Below are 15,736 nucleotides of genomic sequence, written 5' to 3' on the forward strand. Positions count from 1 at the left end.
TACACAAAGCTCAAACTCTGTTTATACATACACTAAAGCATTTCGATTATTTTTCTTTCTCATGAGCATATTCGGGATTGGCGTATTGGACAGCATGTTTCAGTTCCTGCAAATATTCAGCATCTTCACACATCCATTGAATAGCAGTGGAGCACCATTCCACAGATTCACCAAACCAACAACCTGGTCATCTCTTGGCAAAGGGAATGTGTTGCAGTGGTGAGGCAAATGGTGGTCACACCTGATACGGACCGGTTTTCTGACCTTTCTAGATGCCCTAGTAGATTAGAACTGCACATTTTAGAGAGGCCTTTTTGTGTGGATATCCTGAGGCAATCAGCTTTGTAAGACAATTTTGTGAACAATGAGAGAAATTGGGGTTTTCTGTACTTTGAAAAAGTCTTAGATTTGTGAGCTCCGTTCATGCCAAATAGTAGCATAAACAAAAGTGTTGACATTGTATTTTGTTCAGTGTAAATTCACAACCTGCGTCCTTCAAATACTTGAGTTTTTAATTTTGTTTTAAGATTGCGCTAGTCGTGTTTAGTTTCTCATGTAGGTATATAAATATTACGCAATGAGAGTAAACATTTGCCTTGTTAACATGACAATCATTCAAAAAGTGGTTTTGTCATGTATTGGAGGGCAAATGACAGGCTGGGCAGGGCACACTGACCTTGGGAAAGTTCAAGTATTGATTTTAGACACAAATGTACAAACATAGGACAAGACCGGAATTTTAAAGCGAAATATGCATCCCCCACAGCGATTGTAATACCGCATCTGTGACCCACCCGTTTTCGAGGCTTGTTGAACGCTGCCTTTTTGGAGTGGTTTGACCAATGAGCCTCCCACTACTGCGGGATGTGTCAGCATGCGAGTGCAGCTTTCAATACCATGAGTGCCAACTGCACAGCGCTCACATTTTTATTTACTTGTGGGGGGAGCAGTTAGTTGGATTGCACTTGTCAATTAGTGCGCAGATACGCTAACCTTTTTATCTTTGACATAATTGCGTTTCCGTGTAGTCCGGCCATCGTGTGAGAATGGTGACTCTCTGTCGAGTCTCTTGTAAATCAAAGGCAGAAGAGATGCTTGCTCACACACATTTTCAGAAATAGGCTGTACATTCAAGGATTACTTTGCCATGTGATTTCACACTTGGTTGAGCAGCCACTCCAGAAGCCCCAAAATATTTTTTACAGGCAATTAAAAACGTAATTTTCTGTAAGTCCTCTTTGAACTTGCAAATATATCAACATGATTATCCGGTTACAGGAGAAAACACAAGACAGGTCCTGGTCTTTGGACCATACTGCGAAGCCATCTGTTTGTTCTAATCGTGGTTGCCAAACTTATCTGTTTGCAATGATGAGTTGTCAAAATTCATCATCTGCTGTTTCAGCCAATCAGAAACTCTAGAAACCTTCAGGTCACTATGACTGCAGCAGTTGCATTCAATAGATTTATATTTCACTCATTTGAAAGGATAATTTAAGGGTTCAGTTAATGGTTCATCTTACAAAAACGTATTCCAAATGGCAGGTGCATCACCAAATGCAAAGCGATAAACTACTTTAGTTGAATAAATGCAAATCTTAACTAAAGTATGACTGGTAATGCAATGCAGTTAATTTCAATGTTATTTGATTTGTTTACAGAATTTGACATTGGACCAATCTTGGGAAAGTAGGATTTATTCAGTATTGTTACAAATGTATAAAATGCTAAGATTGAGTCAGAAAAATAAAAAGGAAATCACACTGCTGGAATCAGAAATACATTCTTTTAGAAAACTATAATGCATTAATCACACCACTGTGCTTGGCGATGATTGCAAAACCTTTGTCATCTTCGTGCGTCAATTTCTTCATTGTTTTGATACCTCTCAATTAGATTGGAAAGGACAGTCAGTTGGCGGTATGAACACATGTGATGGAATAATACCTGGAGTAGAGGTAGTATGAGTGGCTTGTGCAAACAAAACTATAATGTAAACCGTGAGTCCACAATTCAAGTTTGCTCACATACGTAATTTGTCTTTGCACGGATAAATTCATGCTAATATTCTCAAATTGTATGGGCATCTTTGATAACTCCAGTACGATGCTAATATAATTAAGCAAAAAATAATAAAAAAAATGCTTTTTGGCTTTTGGTGCTGGAGAATAATGTCGGTCTGCTGTGATGTTCTAAACCAGAAATTAACGCAAAAAAAGGCAAGAGAGTATCAATGGGAATAGCCAATATTTCTTCTTGTATTGTAAAGTAGAATCTCATGTATAGAGTCTGCAATGGGTGTCAAACTCAACTCACTAGGGAGATAATTTAAGAAGCCTAACGCTGAAAAGTACACAAAAAAAAGTTGTGGTTTCTATTGTGTGCATAGTTACGAAAATGAAATGTTACGAGAAAGACCAAACAAAAGATAGATCTTAACAACAGACTCAATAATTATGGGTTAGACTTCCATATATCTTGGTGAGTATGTGGTGTGGACCGAGGAAAGATAAGAATGCTGTGCTAACAAAGGTATTGGTAAAGAGGCACCAGATAGGTGAGTGGAAGCAAAGATGCGGCTTGAATTCTTGTCTGTGCGCGACGTAAGGAACATCAGGATTTCATTGGCTGTGACTGGTCACTTGACAGCAGGAGGTCAAGAACACTTGGAATGGTGTCAGTTGTTCTTGAGCAGCTCAATGCAACCCTGCAATAGTGCCACGTTGTTCTGTGGAAGATGCGAAAAATGGCTGTTAGTCCTTGATGTAGGATGGAAATACACTCTTGACACTGGGTGAAATAGCCAATAGACACAAAATTATTCAATGAGAAAAGATGCTGCATATCCTCTCGAAACTTATTCTTGTCTTGAAATCAAATTGAACCACACCAATGTCTCTACTATAAAAAGTGACATAAAAACGAGAACGTAGACGGGGGACAGCGGTCATTGAACCTGGTGACAAAAGAAATACTAATACTATATGTCTACCTTTCACTTGCCTTTGCTAGTAGGTTACAAGCCGCTCATTTGGGGTGCCATTTCAAAATCTGCCATTCAGTTCATGTAATTTTAAGAAAAAATACGATACTGGGATACATAAATACCAAGATATCTCCCAAATGTAATCCATATTTCACAGCACTACTTTGAATTGCTTCATATGATGCTTTATTTTGCATTTATTAACAGACAATTCCACTATAGTCTTCTCATTTTATAATGCTACGTTATGGGGCTGAAAGACATTACTGTACTTGTTAGTTTTCCTTGAATTCATAGTACAAGTTCAGGTCTTAAACAGTGGAAAGTCACGCCAAAGAGACAGAACTACTTTCAAACATTTGAAGGCAAAAAAACTGACAAAAGTTCCAAAGGAAGATGAACTCTCACCATTTCATGTTACTCACCTTGGCATGTTTAATCTCCAGTTCAGCCATCTCTATAAGATTCTTTCTAAATGCCACAACTCGCCTGCCCTTGAAACTGGTGAGCTCTGGGAGAAACACAATGTGCCCTTTGAGATATAACATACTGTACATCAAACTCTGTGTACATTTACCGGCTACGACATTCAACTCACCTAAAACAACCGAATCAAAGACGAAATGATTCTATGAATTATCCTGATCTTTAGAGATAATGCACAGTTCTGTCAACCTAGAAGTACTGATTTCATATACTGTGATGCCTAATAATAATATTGTTGTTGCTAGCTGTTTGTCATATAGAATATTTTAGTTACCTTATTTAGCTTAGAGGTTCAAGGTGTACACATGTATGTAATGAATTGTATTTTTGTGTGACTTGTTCATACAAACAGGCTTTCAGCAAATCTAATTGTTTAAATTGACTCCACATGGACACTCAAACAAACCTTTCTTCCCAGACTCTGAGAGCTTGTCAAATTTCTGTAGACACTGCTGCTGGTGTTCCTCAGCCTGAGGAATATCTTTACTTTTCAGTCGAGCCTTATCCAAAGCCTTGTTGGAGTTCTCATAGTCGACTAATGCACGAGCTCGTCTGTAGAGAAGGTCCTAAAAGATGTGAAAACCATGGATGAACGGGAGGAAGAAAATATGACACATTTCGAATCTCTAATGCATTACTTGTTCAAATTTTAGCCTCCCCAAAATCATTACATAGGCTCATCGTTTGTTCTGTTCCTGTGTAAATGACTATCATGAGTCAGAATAATCCATAGTCCTTTGATAACCTACAGTAATGCCGAATTTAAGGCATAATCGAATCGCATACTTTCTGGACAAAAGATGGACATTTTTTCCATACTTTGAACCCTGCGGCTTTTAATGTGACACGATTTATTTGTTCATTTTTACTGATGGATTTCAAGCCGCCAATACATTTACCCAGGAATTATCTTATCTTATCATCACATCTGACCGAATGAGTCACAGCGGCGGAATAAAAGGGACACAGTCTGCCCCAATACTGAATATTCATCAGCCACTCGTGGGTGGAGTGCGCATGCGTGAGGGAGGGGCGGGCTGCCTGAGAGAGAAACTTGGAAGTGTTTGTGCTAATTGATAGCAAAGACAAGCATTTTGAGTTGATGCTTAAGGAGCATAGGGAACGAGTGCCATAAATACAGACACCTCTGCAGTTCGACCCGTCTCTGGTGGCTGTTTGGTGACTGACACCCACCCTCGCTGGCAACGGGTGAGACAGGTGTTATCCCCGGAAGACAGCAAATCTCCTCATACCTCTCCCAAGAAGTAAGGTTCTGGGACACGACTGTATAATTACGACCGTTCTGCATAATATCAATGACGTCATATAGTCAAAACTAACAGGACTTTTACTTGGCTGCAATTTTTTTCTAGTCTACTCACTTCAACCTGTTGTTGACTCACTCACCTTGGCTGCCTGGATATCTCGCATGTAATATCTTAGCAACTCTGTGAGCTTGAGATCCTGATCAGATGCTACTCTTCCCTCCACTTTCTGTGGGGGAACAAAGGGAAAAAAGAATTACAAACACCTGAATTAAATTAAAATATAATTTAAAATTGAACAAACATTCCCAAATACATCCACTTGTGTTGACGGATACTCACTCTGAGCTTCTCAAAGAGATCTGAGAGCTTCTCCATGTGCCTGAAGGGAAATAAAGTAAACACTATAAACATGAAACGTACATGTTTAGTTCACAGGCACCAACATGAAATCCATCTATCCATTTTCAACACTGCTTATCCTGAACAGAGTCACGGGCGTGTGTTGGAGCATATTACAGCTGCTTTGTGGCGGAAGGCAGACTACGCCCTGAACTGGTCACCAGTCATTCGAAGGGCACATATAGAGTCAAGCAACCATTCACGCTTACATCCACACCGTAACTAAGTGGGAACCGTTCCCATGCAGCCTGCACACAAGTCAGATGAGTGCACCATTACACCAGCAGCGACTCCAACATGAAATCATTTACTGTATTTTCTTTTGGGCTCCAGAGCACGTTTCCATTTTCTTGTTCTGGACTGGTGTGACTAATACTCCAGAGAGACTGATATTTAGAAAAATATGGTATTTATTCTTTCAACAATTAAATGCAACACTCACTTCCTATTTGCTGTTGTATCTTCAGCAGAAAGTCCATTCAGTGTGGCTGAGATCTGAATGTAATCATCAGCGATATCTGAAACCAGAAAAAGAAGCAAAAACAATAAATACCAGACCCACACCACTATTAAAAAATAAATAAAAAAGACTCTTAGTAGAGATGCACAGATACCATTTTCCATTCCAAGCATAAGTACATGTACTTAGATTTGAGTCCTTGACAATACAATTACTGATACTTGATACAGTATTTCCATTATGTCTTGTATCACATGTTTCACTCAAAAACAACACTGGCCATTATTAAAGTTGTTTTTAAGTCCAAATGCATGTTTTTCCAGCAGTCTTGCGATACACTTCAGTTAAATGTAGCCTGTATCACAAGACATTTTAGTACTAAAACTGGGGTTGGACAACTGAAGTGATAGATGATTGCAGCATGGCTTACTCTTGACTGTTATGAAAAAGTACTTTTTTTTATGTCAATCTCTAGAATTGTCAGTTATTCAAGTGACGGCAGGGCGATCAGATGAAACACTGATTTAACTAGCCATTCGTAGTTTCACTGTACAGGTCCACGTGTACTTTGACTTGCATGTCTTAATTTTAAGATTACATAGCTATGTGATGGCAGGATCAACCATGTAGCCTCTGGGACAGAGGTGGCTATCTGTGGATCCCTAATAATGTGATAGTGTGAGTCATGCATGCTGCGCAGGCCATGTTCAAGTTCACATCAAATACTTTTGTGTGTGCGGGTCATCTTCTCTGCTTTGGCAGTGGAATCTTTAATCTTGCTGTAATAGTCTAGAAGGAACGTCTTCTCCTGCTCAAAAAAGTCATCAACTTCCTGTGGGTGAAATAACAGCGAGGCAAAAGGGGGTTAGGGGATTCTGATGAGAAAGCTTCCATTGATTCAGGACAATTACACAAAGGCAATACCTTTATTCCTGAAATAAGGACCTCATCAGCTGACTTCACCATGTTTTTGAAGAATCCTCCAAACATCTCCTTGGCATTTTTTCTTCTGACACTGAGCTAAAATTTCAAAATGCAAACTGTAAATGCACTGAATCTTTAGAGTGGACTGATGTACACAACAAAACAAGTGACAACATCTAAAACAACATATTACAGTCATTTATATATAAGATGTCATTCTGTGAACCCACCACTGACAGAAAATGACTTCAAAGATACTGTAACTGCTGATCACAGCAGAATGGAAGCCAAGTGTCACAACTGCGCTGTTTAAAAAAAAAAACTTCCCCTCTTTCCAACGGACAAACTAAGGAAAGGAAGTCAGCAATATGCAGAACTCACATCCTGGTCATACTCTAGGAAAATCTGAAAGTTTCTGTCTTTGCTTAGAATGGGATGAGAAGAGAGTCTTTGCAGAAAAACTTCATGTACTTGGACTGTTTTCTTGAACACAGCCAGGTACTCACTGAAAATAAAAAAACAAAAACAAAGTTGCAAAGCAAACCCATTTCACCGGCCACTGGCTGTTTAACCCAGATTTAATTCATTTGACACTCACGCTTCCAGTTCCTGTTTCATTTTAGTGTACTCTTCCTTGGTCATAGTGGCTTCACCTTCTCCCAATTTGTGCATCTTTTCTCTTGGGCTTTCAAAGTCAGGCTTTGGGGGTGCGGGAGGAATCTAGGAATAATAAACAAGAGTAGAAAGATAGTATTTTAGAGGAATCTAATTCCAGCAAATTTTGTCTCGAGGCAGGGAGTGGTGTATTACTATTAGGCCAGCATAGTCCTCCGTCTCCACCAGAGTGTCATGTAACCAGATGAAATCTTCATGCTGCCGGGGAACAGAGATTTCTGGCTTCTGGAAAGCAGTAATTGTAGTCTAGGAAATAATGAAATACTGGGTCAGTGATTCATGGAAACTCACTCACTATTACAAAAGTTTCCTCAAATTAAGTTTTACCTTTGTGTGGACCGTAAACTTGACTTTGTCTCTTTCACAGAGTGCATCGGGAATGTCGATAAGTAGTGATGCATCATGATTTAAGTCAACAGACACAGAGCGCATCTAAGGAGAAAGAACAGTGCAATGTGAAACACTTTTGTCTTCTCGTGCCGCACAGACTATGTCTCAGTAAACATTAAGATTATTATTGTCTGCCTTATAAGAAATTGTAGAGGCACCACTATGATAATAATACATTTTAATTCGAGGTACCTTTTACCCAAGGTTTGAGGTTGGGTGCTGACAGCCTTTGATAGGTTAAAAAAGTAAAAGGAAAAAAATAGAAAATAGCCTTTGACCATGTACGTCATTAAATGACAATGACGCCTTCATTTGTATCCGCACAATATGCACTTAAACGTCAGTCACGTTAAGTCCATTTTGTCAACAAGTCAATAATTAGCTGATAGCCAGAGGCTAATGTTAAATGGAGCCGAATAAAAGATGGCAACAGAAACCTAGCTAAACGCTCTTGGTTGATCGTCGAACTTATTTTAGCGCTCCTAATGATTTCGCAATAACGTTTGGAAGAATGCACGCCCTATGCTTGTTTGGTCTTACCTTTTCCTTGTCCCTGTCGTCTAAAGTAGCTGTCATAATTGGACCGAAGTCGGGTGAAGAGCAGATGAGTCGGAGGCAGTGAAGAAAGGAAGCGCTATGTCTGTGTTTAAGTGAGGAGCTAGCGGTTTGATGAGCTGTCAATTTTTTTTCTTCTCCCCGCACTAGAGGTACTATCGACTGTGTACTTTCAAAATCGACCAGATATTCACCCCAGTTTCAACTATCTCACAGTCATTTCTATGTGTAGATGCGAATTAGCCTCTTTTTTCACCCATTATTGTTAACGTTTATGTGGTTTTGTTGCCGCAAAGTGTTGGAAGAGGACTTCAAAGTTGAAACGAGACACCGTCGTTTCTTGCAGCGCGCAAGGACGCATTATAACGTTTCGGTGCGCTTTGTGGGTAATGTAGTTTTCATTTTGTGAATTGCGCAGTTTTGCTCACACCCCGGACTTCAATACCCAGGTATTCCACTTGTGCAGCCTCCAGCGAAGGCCATGTTGCGTGGGATACGCGGAAGTTAGAGCAACACGGAACATGCTGGGCTAAATTGTGGTAGTTCATCGCAAGTATTAAGCCTGTATTTAAAGCATGAATGCGTAGTAAGCAACAAACAAGTTGTCTTATAATAACTTTATACGGAAAAAAATGTTCATATTAAAACGTTTGCCATTCATCGGAAGTATTTCTGTAAGGATGCTTCAGCACACCTCCCTAACTTTTGGATTTGTTGTCGCATGTCATCGTTCTACCTCCCGTAGGGGGGCGAGTCCGTACAACTCAGTAGACAGTGAGCGCTACTCGTCCCTTGTAAAATCTGTCATCTCTTCGAGGACCAGTTCTCAAACGCCTGATACCATTCAAGATGAGGATGAGCACATGTTTGGACCAGTTGTCAAAGCTCATACGCAGTCACGACAACAGAGGAGGCGTCCAAAAGTCATTCATCCTTTTTTACGTTGCGAGGAAACACGGGAGCCTGAGTCAGGACCTCCAGTCCGAATCGTGTTAAACAGGGACCAAGGTCGGTCGTCCATACCGAGTGTTACCAGGATTCTTCAGGCGACGCTTTCAGCAGAGCAGCTCTTCTATCTGGAGAGATGGAAGAGAAGGATGGTTGCAGAACTGGGAGAGGAAGGCTTCAAAGAATACACCCAAAGTAGGTTTTGCAGCATTGATTTAATATGCTTCATTTAATTGCATTTGATCTTCATCAGACTTGTTTAGGCAAGGGAAACGTTTCCATTCAGCACTGGAAGAAGTTATTATGTCAGGCGTAACAAGGCAAGACGAACAACATGAACCACAATCATCTGATGTGATGGGATACATGAAGAGCATCGCTTACGTTCTGGAAGATGTGAGCGCAGCAAGAGCAATAGAGAGCGGTGTGCAGCACGACACTCTCGATTATTTGGGCATCGTGGATTGTGTGGCCCACTACAGGCAAGTACAACGCTCAACATAAATGACTCAAATATGTGCAAACTGTTTGGCTAGAAAACACTGACTTTCGAACTCTGCACTGTGAGGTGGACGTGCTCACCAGTTGACCACCATGCTGCTCTTCATGAACGTCCAAATTGTGCTTGTGTTTGCTTAGAAATTGATATAAAGCTTGCTTGGTGCTGCTCAGTTTGCTACGGGCCCAACAAAATGACATTTCAAAGTTAATAACAGGACATTATGAACCAGTTTGTGCGGCAAAGGAAGAATACAGCACCAATCTGTGCTTTCCGTTTGATTTTTCAGAGGTGTTCTGTGTGTTATTGACTGGAAGACCTCGGAAAAACCTAAGCCGTTCCTGAGCAACACATATGACAACCCCATTCAGGTCGCGGCCTACGCTGGAGCTTTGAACAGTGATGGCAGATACAAATACCAGGTACTCTATTAAGTGATTGTGTGTAATCAGATCAATGCTCATCACCCACCCTTCGGTTTTGCAGGTGGAGAATGGCCTTATTGTCGTTGCTTACAAGGATGGCTCACCCGCCCACGCTCACCAACTGAACCGTGAGCTAATGTCGGAATATTGGGAAAAGTGGCTGATTCGCTTGGAAGATTTTCGAGAACAGAGGTGAACGCAAATTTGTCTTTGTTTTCATATGAGTGTTACTACTTTAGGCGTTGCAAAAAGTTTTCAAGAGGTGTGAAAAGGCACAGAAATGGTTTGTAACTGATGACGGTCATGGGCTTCAGAAACATTCGTACTGTTACTCAATATCATACTCATGATACTCATTATTTTCAGATCCAACAAAGAGTCTGCTCAACAAACACAATATTCCTAGATGCCTCCAAGCTGTGAGAAAGTTGGGCAAACTCCTCACCCTCCATTACAAAAACACTAGTTAATTCCACCTGTGTTCTCTACACTAATAAACAATCATCTTGTTGCTTGTCCGCATTTGGGTCATGGGTGAGCTGGAACCCATCCAAGCTGATTTTGTGCAAAAGTTGGGGCACACCCTGAACTGGTCGACAGTCAAGCGTAGGATGCAGACGCATATGGACAAACAACTCTTTATATTCACGTTCACACTTTTGAGTAATTTATAGTTCTGTATTTTTCGGACCATAGGGCATCATCAAAAATCACCAGTGCGCCTTATGTGTGAATTGATGTCGGCTGTCACTATTTTTGTAGAATTGATTTGAATTATGTTGAATAATTGCCCTGTAAAGATCAATGAAGTTTTTCTGTCTCCCAAAACTGAATGGACTTCTCTGCAATTTCAAAATAAATATTCAATTGAAAAACGTGAACAACAGCAGCTCTCTGTTGTTTCGTGCTGTCTAAAGCTGGAACATTCTTTTATCAAAAGGACTGTGTACGGTACTGCTTCTTGCTAACTTACACCTGAAATTGGTTTATTGTAATTGCTAGAGTAAATCATCACAGTTTTGTTTTGTTTCTTTTAGCTGCTGCTGTGCTTCATTCCAGTGAAGAGGTGTGCCCCAATTGTACGTAGTTAAAAATGGTTGTGTGACATCCTTTTCATGTTGGAATGTCCTCACAAAAATCACTAAGGATACAAATACTGTACAGCCTTAAAATACACTAAACACAGAACATCGGGGGGGGGGGGGGGGGGTTAGTCTTTTCAATGTACGCAAATCACTATGGAATTTTGTGCCTTTGTATGCTGTCATTATCGTTCACATTCAGTGAGCTCAAGAGACTGGGTAAATATTTTATATACAAAAATTAAACAATTCAGTCATTTTAACAGTGTTCAAGAAGAACAATTACCGAACCTTGCCTAAATGTAATGGCAAGAATTTCTTCATATCAACAGCTGAAGTCGTTATTTGATTTCCTTTATATTGTCTCTGGCTAAACGGTAAAAGTGTCAATTGCAATTTAAGCGGTCAGATTAATAGAATAAGGTTAATTGTTTACGGAATGTAATCCTTTTCAAATCAAATAATCAAGCAGTCGATTAAGCACACGCCACAACACAAAGCCGTCGACCAGAAATAAATCACATAAAAGCCGCTGGTTTGTTTTGTGAAAGGCGAGTGACTTACTGAGCTGTGATACAAGTTTTGTTTATCTGATCATATGTAGACTGCTTCTTAAAATCAGGTGTTCAATGCATCCCATATCGCTCTGTAAGAGGGAGCGTCAATAAAGCCCAAGCTTTTAAACAGCTTAAATGGGAGCAAGTTGCCTTCCTCTACATAGCAGAACACTGGGTAGCCCTCAGTGAGGAGTCTTTGGGCCATGGTGTGGACAAGGACTGTGGCGTAACCTTTTCGTCTGTGCTCAGGCAAAGTATACAACATGCCTATCGCCAGGTTTTCATGCAAAAGCAGCCATGATACAGGATGTCCCTGGTGATCAGTGACGCAGTATGAAGGAAAGTTGTTGATCTGTCTTACAATTTTCTTGTAGCCAAATTCATTCCCTCCAAACTTCCAGGTTTGATTCACCAGATGAGCATGGGAAAGATCGAGAGATGAGATCCTTGATTTGATATCACTGTAAAAAAAAAAAAAAAGACCCCCGTAATAAATTAATTAAAAACTGACATTATTATGCATACACACATGTCTCAAAGTAAAATAATTCACAGCCTTTTCTTATATTTCCTTTTCACAGTTTTCTACACAGATTAATATGGATTATTGGTCCCACCCAGTAATACCATTGAAGGTTTCTTGAAAATATTTCCTGCGGCAGATCAAACAAATGCAACAAGTGTTCAAGTCATGACACCTCAACATTACAAGTATTCAAAAAAAGTATATATTGTTTTCCTTTTCAGTCTAGCCAAAAAAATATTTCGGTTAACCCGAAGAGGGCTGTGCAAAAGAGATGGACTTGCATTTGGGCATATTTTGCTCTTCTTTGAAAGGCAGAAATTGTCAAATTTTGTCAAATCAAGATGTGTCATACTGACAAACTCTGACAGCCAAATTGACCCAGTACTGTTGTAAAATAACACATCAAACGGTGCATTCAAAGTATTCGTTTGAGGGAGTGCACAGTGATACAACCATCTTTTTGTAGCGTTTTCTCCCTGGATTTTATTGTTTTTTTTAATGAAATTGTACAGGGTATACGACACAATGTTTTTTTCAAAATTGCAGTTAAATTTGGGCATTTTAACAGCTGTCATTCTCTTTATCCATTTTTAAGGCAGGTGATTGGTTCGTCATGTTTTCATGATTTAAGATCAAGGGCGAGAACAAATGATCTTTGAGATTTACATATTTTCTAATCTTTAAAATCATTTAACCGTTAAAAACTGCTCACCTGTCGAATGCTGGTGTGACCAGATGGCTACTATCTGGCAAATAGAGAAGATGTGCACAAGCCATATGTTTGTGGCTGACTTGTCTCTGCGTGAAAACCTCTTTGAGCATGGAGGCGTGGGAACTATCATAGGCTGCAATGAAATTGCATATAATCATTTTCATTCCATCAACATGGCATAATACTATGAGATTAATTCAAATCTACTTTACATGCACTTATATACATACAGCGCATTTGACAATAAAGTTGTACTTGGCTTGATATCTACTTTTTATTCTACAGAATAGACGTGTAACTGATAGTGTCTAAAACAGCTAAGCTGGAACCATTTTAAAATCAAACTTATTAACATTTATGGAAATAAATGATAAATATTTAGCACAAGTAATTTGTTTGCTCCAAAATACAAGGGACAATTATTTCCATAAAGTAATTTCTTTGTTGAAAATGTGGGAAAGCCAATTTTTCACATGAGCTAAACAATATTTTGTTGAATTGCCTAACTTAAATTTATACCTAAGTTTGAAGCCTTAAACTTCTGAGTTCTCCCATTTTTTAACAGTGGACGGGCTACTCAATACTATTTTTTAAATATAAATGTGGGATGCCAGTTTCAAAGAGTTCGCCACGAATTTTGTGAAATTACCCATGACAAAATGAGAGCTCCAGTCAACTGTATCCTCTTCTAATAACATTTCCCTCAAAGTTTTCTCATCCAGGCAGTAGAACATGACCTTTTTTGTCCCAGCTGAGGCTTGTTTGTTCTATGAAATACAAAAGGTTAAGGTGGACCAAAGAAAACACCCAAAATTCTAAATTGATTTACAAACTCACTTCTGGGTCAGGGCGGCAAATGATGACCTTAAAATCGGGCCACGTATCAACAATGAATTGTACGTTACTTTGGTTGTTTCTCTTACAAGCATCTAAGTAACCGTAGACCTATAAAGACAGTAAAGGAGCAGCAGTGGTTTACGAGCGCGCGCGCACACACACAGCGCGCGCACGTATGCAAACACCAAACATTATGAGTTTCTTGAATGAATGATTAACAGGTTTCATGACAAAATTTAAATGTTTGCAGGTTTACCAGAAAACTCTTGGGCGAGTGTTTCAGCAGAACACTCTCAGCAGCCATGTGCTCATCTTTTTGGAGGACCTTCATTTTTGTTTGCTTGATTCCAATGTCGTGTGTTCAGTGCTTTTCACTGCTCTTCCCTCCTTAAACGAGATCAAACGTCAATATTTGATTCAAAATTAACAATTTACCATTGCTACTCATTTCCCTTCCGTGCCATTTAGAAGTTTGGTTTAACAGCTAAAATATAACCTTTAAATTTAAAGGTTATATTTGATCAATATCAAGAAAAAGAGACACCGCAATAGAAACATTTGGTCATGTGTTTTTTTTCTCCATTGAGCTGGATGAGTATGCCAGTATAGATCCAGGTTATTATTACCCAACTCCTGTAGAAAATCACAAACATGCACTTGTCAGCCTGCTGACGTGAGAATTTAAAACAAGCTACACAAAGAGACAGAAAATAAAGCTGGGTACACATATTGAATTTTAACATCTCAAAAGGTACTTTGGGGGTTGAAAGCAGTCAACAATGCATATTTCGATATCTGTTTCTCCCAGTTGTACTTGAATAATATGCTCATCCTTTTCTGGAGTAAAAAAAAAGCGTAACTTTCAAGGAAACTGTCAACGTGGCAGCGGCAATCTAGTTTTTCGTAGTGGTTTTGCTGTGGCATACTGTATTGGAAACGGGAATTCGAGAACATCTAAGGGCATTACATTCACCGTTCGAAACGCTTGATAAACGAAAAGGAAAACAATCTCAAAGAACCGACGTTCATAAGTTAATTATGTGACGTCTCGGTCATCGACAGTTGAATTAGCACCATTCTCTTATGCAGCGTTGCAAAATCTTACAAAAAAAAAACAGCACAGTTTAACTCAAATTGCAGTGGCCTCAACTCACCTCTCATAAGAAGTACTTAGCTGACGAAGGAGAGAGAGAGGATATGATGTTCGGTAAATCAATAAAATACCGTTTTCAAAATAAAAGCTCACTGTGGAGCAAGATTTATGGTGCTGAATCCAACCCACAAGTTTTGCTTGTTTGAAAAGACAAGGGTTGAACCTGACTGAACTTTCCCTACTTGTAAAATAAATTTAGAAAAGAAATCTCAATTTAAAACTGTAAAGCCTCTGAGATATTTGACTTGTAAAAAAAAGAAAAGAAAACGCGCGCACGCACGCGGTATCTTCATATGAGAGTTTTTATTGGTATGTATCTTCATGTGAGAGTTTTTATTCGTATGTGAGAGCTTTGTTGGTTAGTGAGGGTTTTGTTTGGTGAATGTATTTTCGCGTGTTATTTGTTTTGTGACGTTCGGTGTGGGGTTTGTGTAAACAAGCCAATGTAACCACGTTGGCTCTTTTACAGTGCAGTTTGACGACAAAACCAGACTGAGTTTAATCTGCATAACATTGGGGTGAAAGTTGAAATTATATAGTGAAAAGCAGAGTACTTAATATCATGTTGACCAGGTGTGTCAAACTCATTTTAGTCGTGGGCCAATTTGGAGTTGCGTCTTCCCTCAGGGGGCCGTTCCGACAGTGAAACCACAAAATTAGTACTTGTACACAACAAATTAATAGATTACGAGTTTTGAAACCAGTCAAGTCAATTATAATAGTTTGTTCAATAGGGAATAATATTATTGCAAAATGTCAATGTTATTTATGACACATGACAATCTGACATTTCGGTACAGATTTTAGCAAGTTGACACATATGATTTGCTTTCGCGGGCCACATAAAATGATCT

The 15,736-nt window shown here is 39.3% G+C and overlaps 3 protein-coding genes across 4 annotated transcripts; 1 reads left to right on the plus strand and 2 right to left on the minus strand.

Moving 5' to 3' along the window:
* Positions 1-1,681: 1,681 nt before the first annotated feature.
* snx5 (sorting nexin 5) lies at positions 1,682-8,444 on the minus strand. Its single transcript, XM_086121620.1, has 13 exons — positions 8,129-8,444; positions 7,526-7,630; positions 7,334-7,444; positions 7,122-7,243; positions 6,905-7,028; positions 6,524-6,619; positions 6,326-6,431; positions 5,582-5,657; positions 5,080-5,119; positions 4,880-4,966; positions 3,879-4,038; positions 3,412-3,497; positions 1,682-2,728 (listed from the first exon to the last, which is right to left on the minus strand). Exons 1-13 carry the CDS (start codon positions 8,162-8,164, stop codon positions 2,678-2,680), a joined length of 1,200 nt encoding a protein of 399 aa, XP_085977746.1. The 5' UTR covers positions 8,165-8,444; the 3' UTR covers positions 1,682-2,677.
* Positions 8,445-8,745: 301 nt separating this feature from the next.
* Positions 8,746-14,924, minus strand: LOC147199295 (glycine N-acyltransferase-like). 2 transcript variants are annotated; one of them, XM_086121624.1, is made up of 7 exons: positions 14,884-14,924; positions 13,986-14,116; positions 13,730-13,837; positions 13,542-13,659; positions 12,893-13,025; positions 12,016-12,115; positions 8,746-9,219 (listed from the first exon to the last, which is right to left on the minus strand). In XM_086121624.1, the coding sequence occupies exons 2-7, from the start codon at positions 14,058-14,060 to the stop codon at positions 9,199-9,201; spliced, it is 555 nt and encodes a 184-aa protein (XP_085977750.1). In that variant the 5' UTR covers positions 14,061-14,116; positions 14,884-14,924; the 3' UTR covers positions 8,746-9,198. The 2 variants fall into 2 exon arrangements, with proteins under 2 accessions (XP_085977750.1, XP_085977749.1); XM_086121623.1 differs by lacking the exon at positions 8,746-9,219 and having other exon boundaries at positions 9,288-12,115.
* mgme1 (mitochondrial genome maintenance exonuclease 1) lies at positions 8,776-10,899 on the plus strand. The gene is made up of 5 exons (XM_086121621.1): positions 8,776-9,286; positions 9,345-9,573; positions 9,880-10,012; positions 10,077-10,207; positions 10,382-10,899. The coding sequence occupies exons 1-5, from the start codon at positions 8,776-8,778 to the stop codon at positions 10,419-10,421; spliced, it is 1,044 nt and encodes a 347-aa protein (XP_085977747.1). The 3' UTR covers positions 10,422-10,899.
* Positions 14,925-15,736: the final 812 nt, after the last annotated feature.

The sequence above is a fragment of the Hippocampus guttulatus genome, chromosome 10, assembly GCF_054856545.1.
Source record: "Hippocampus guttulatus isolate MCC_2025c chromosome 10, RoL_Hgut_1.0, whole genome shotgun sequence".
NCBI classification, from domain to species: domain Eukaryota; kingdom Metazoa; phylum Chordata; class Actinopteri; order Syngnathiformes; family Syngnathidae; genus Hippocampus; species Hippocampus guttulatus.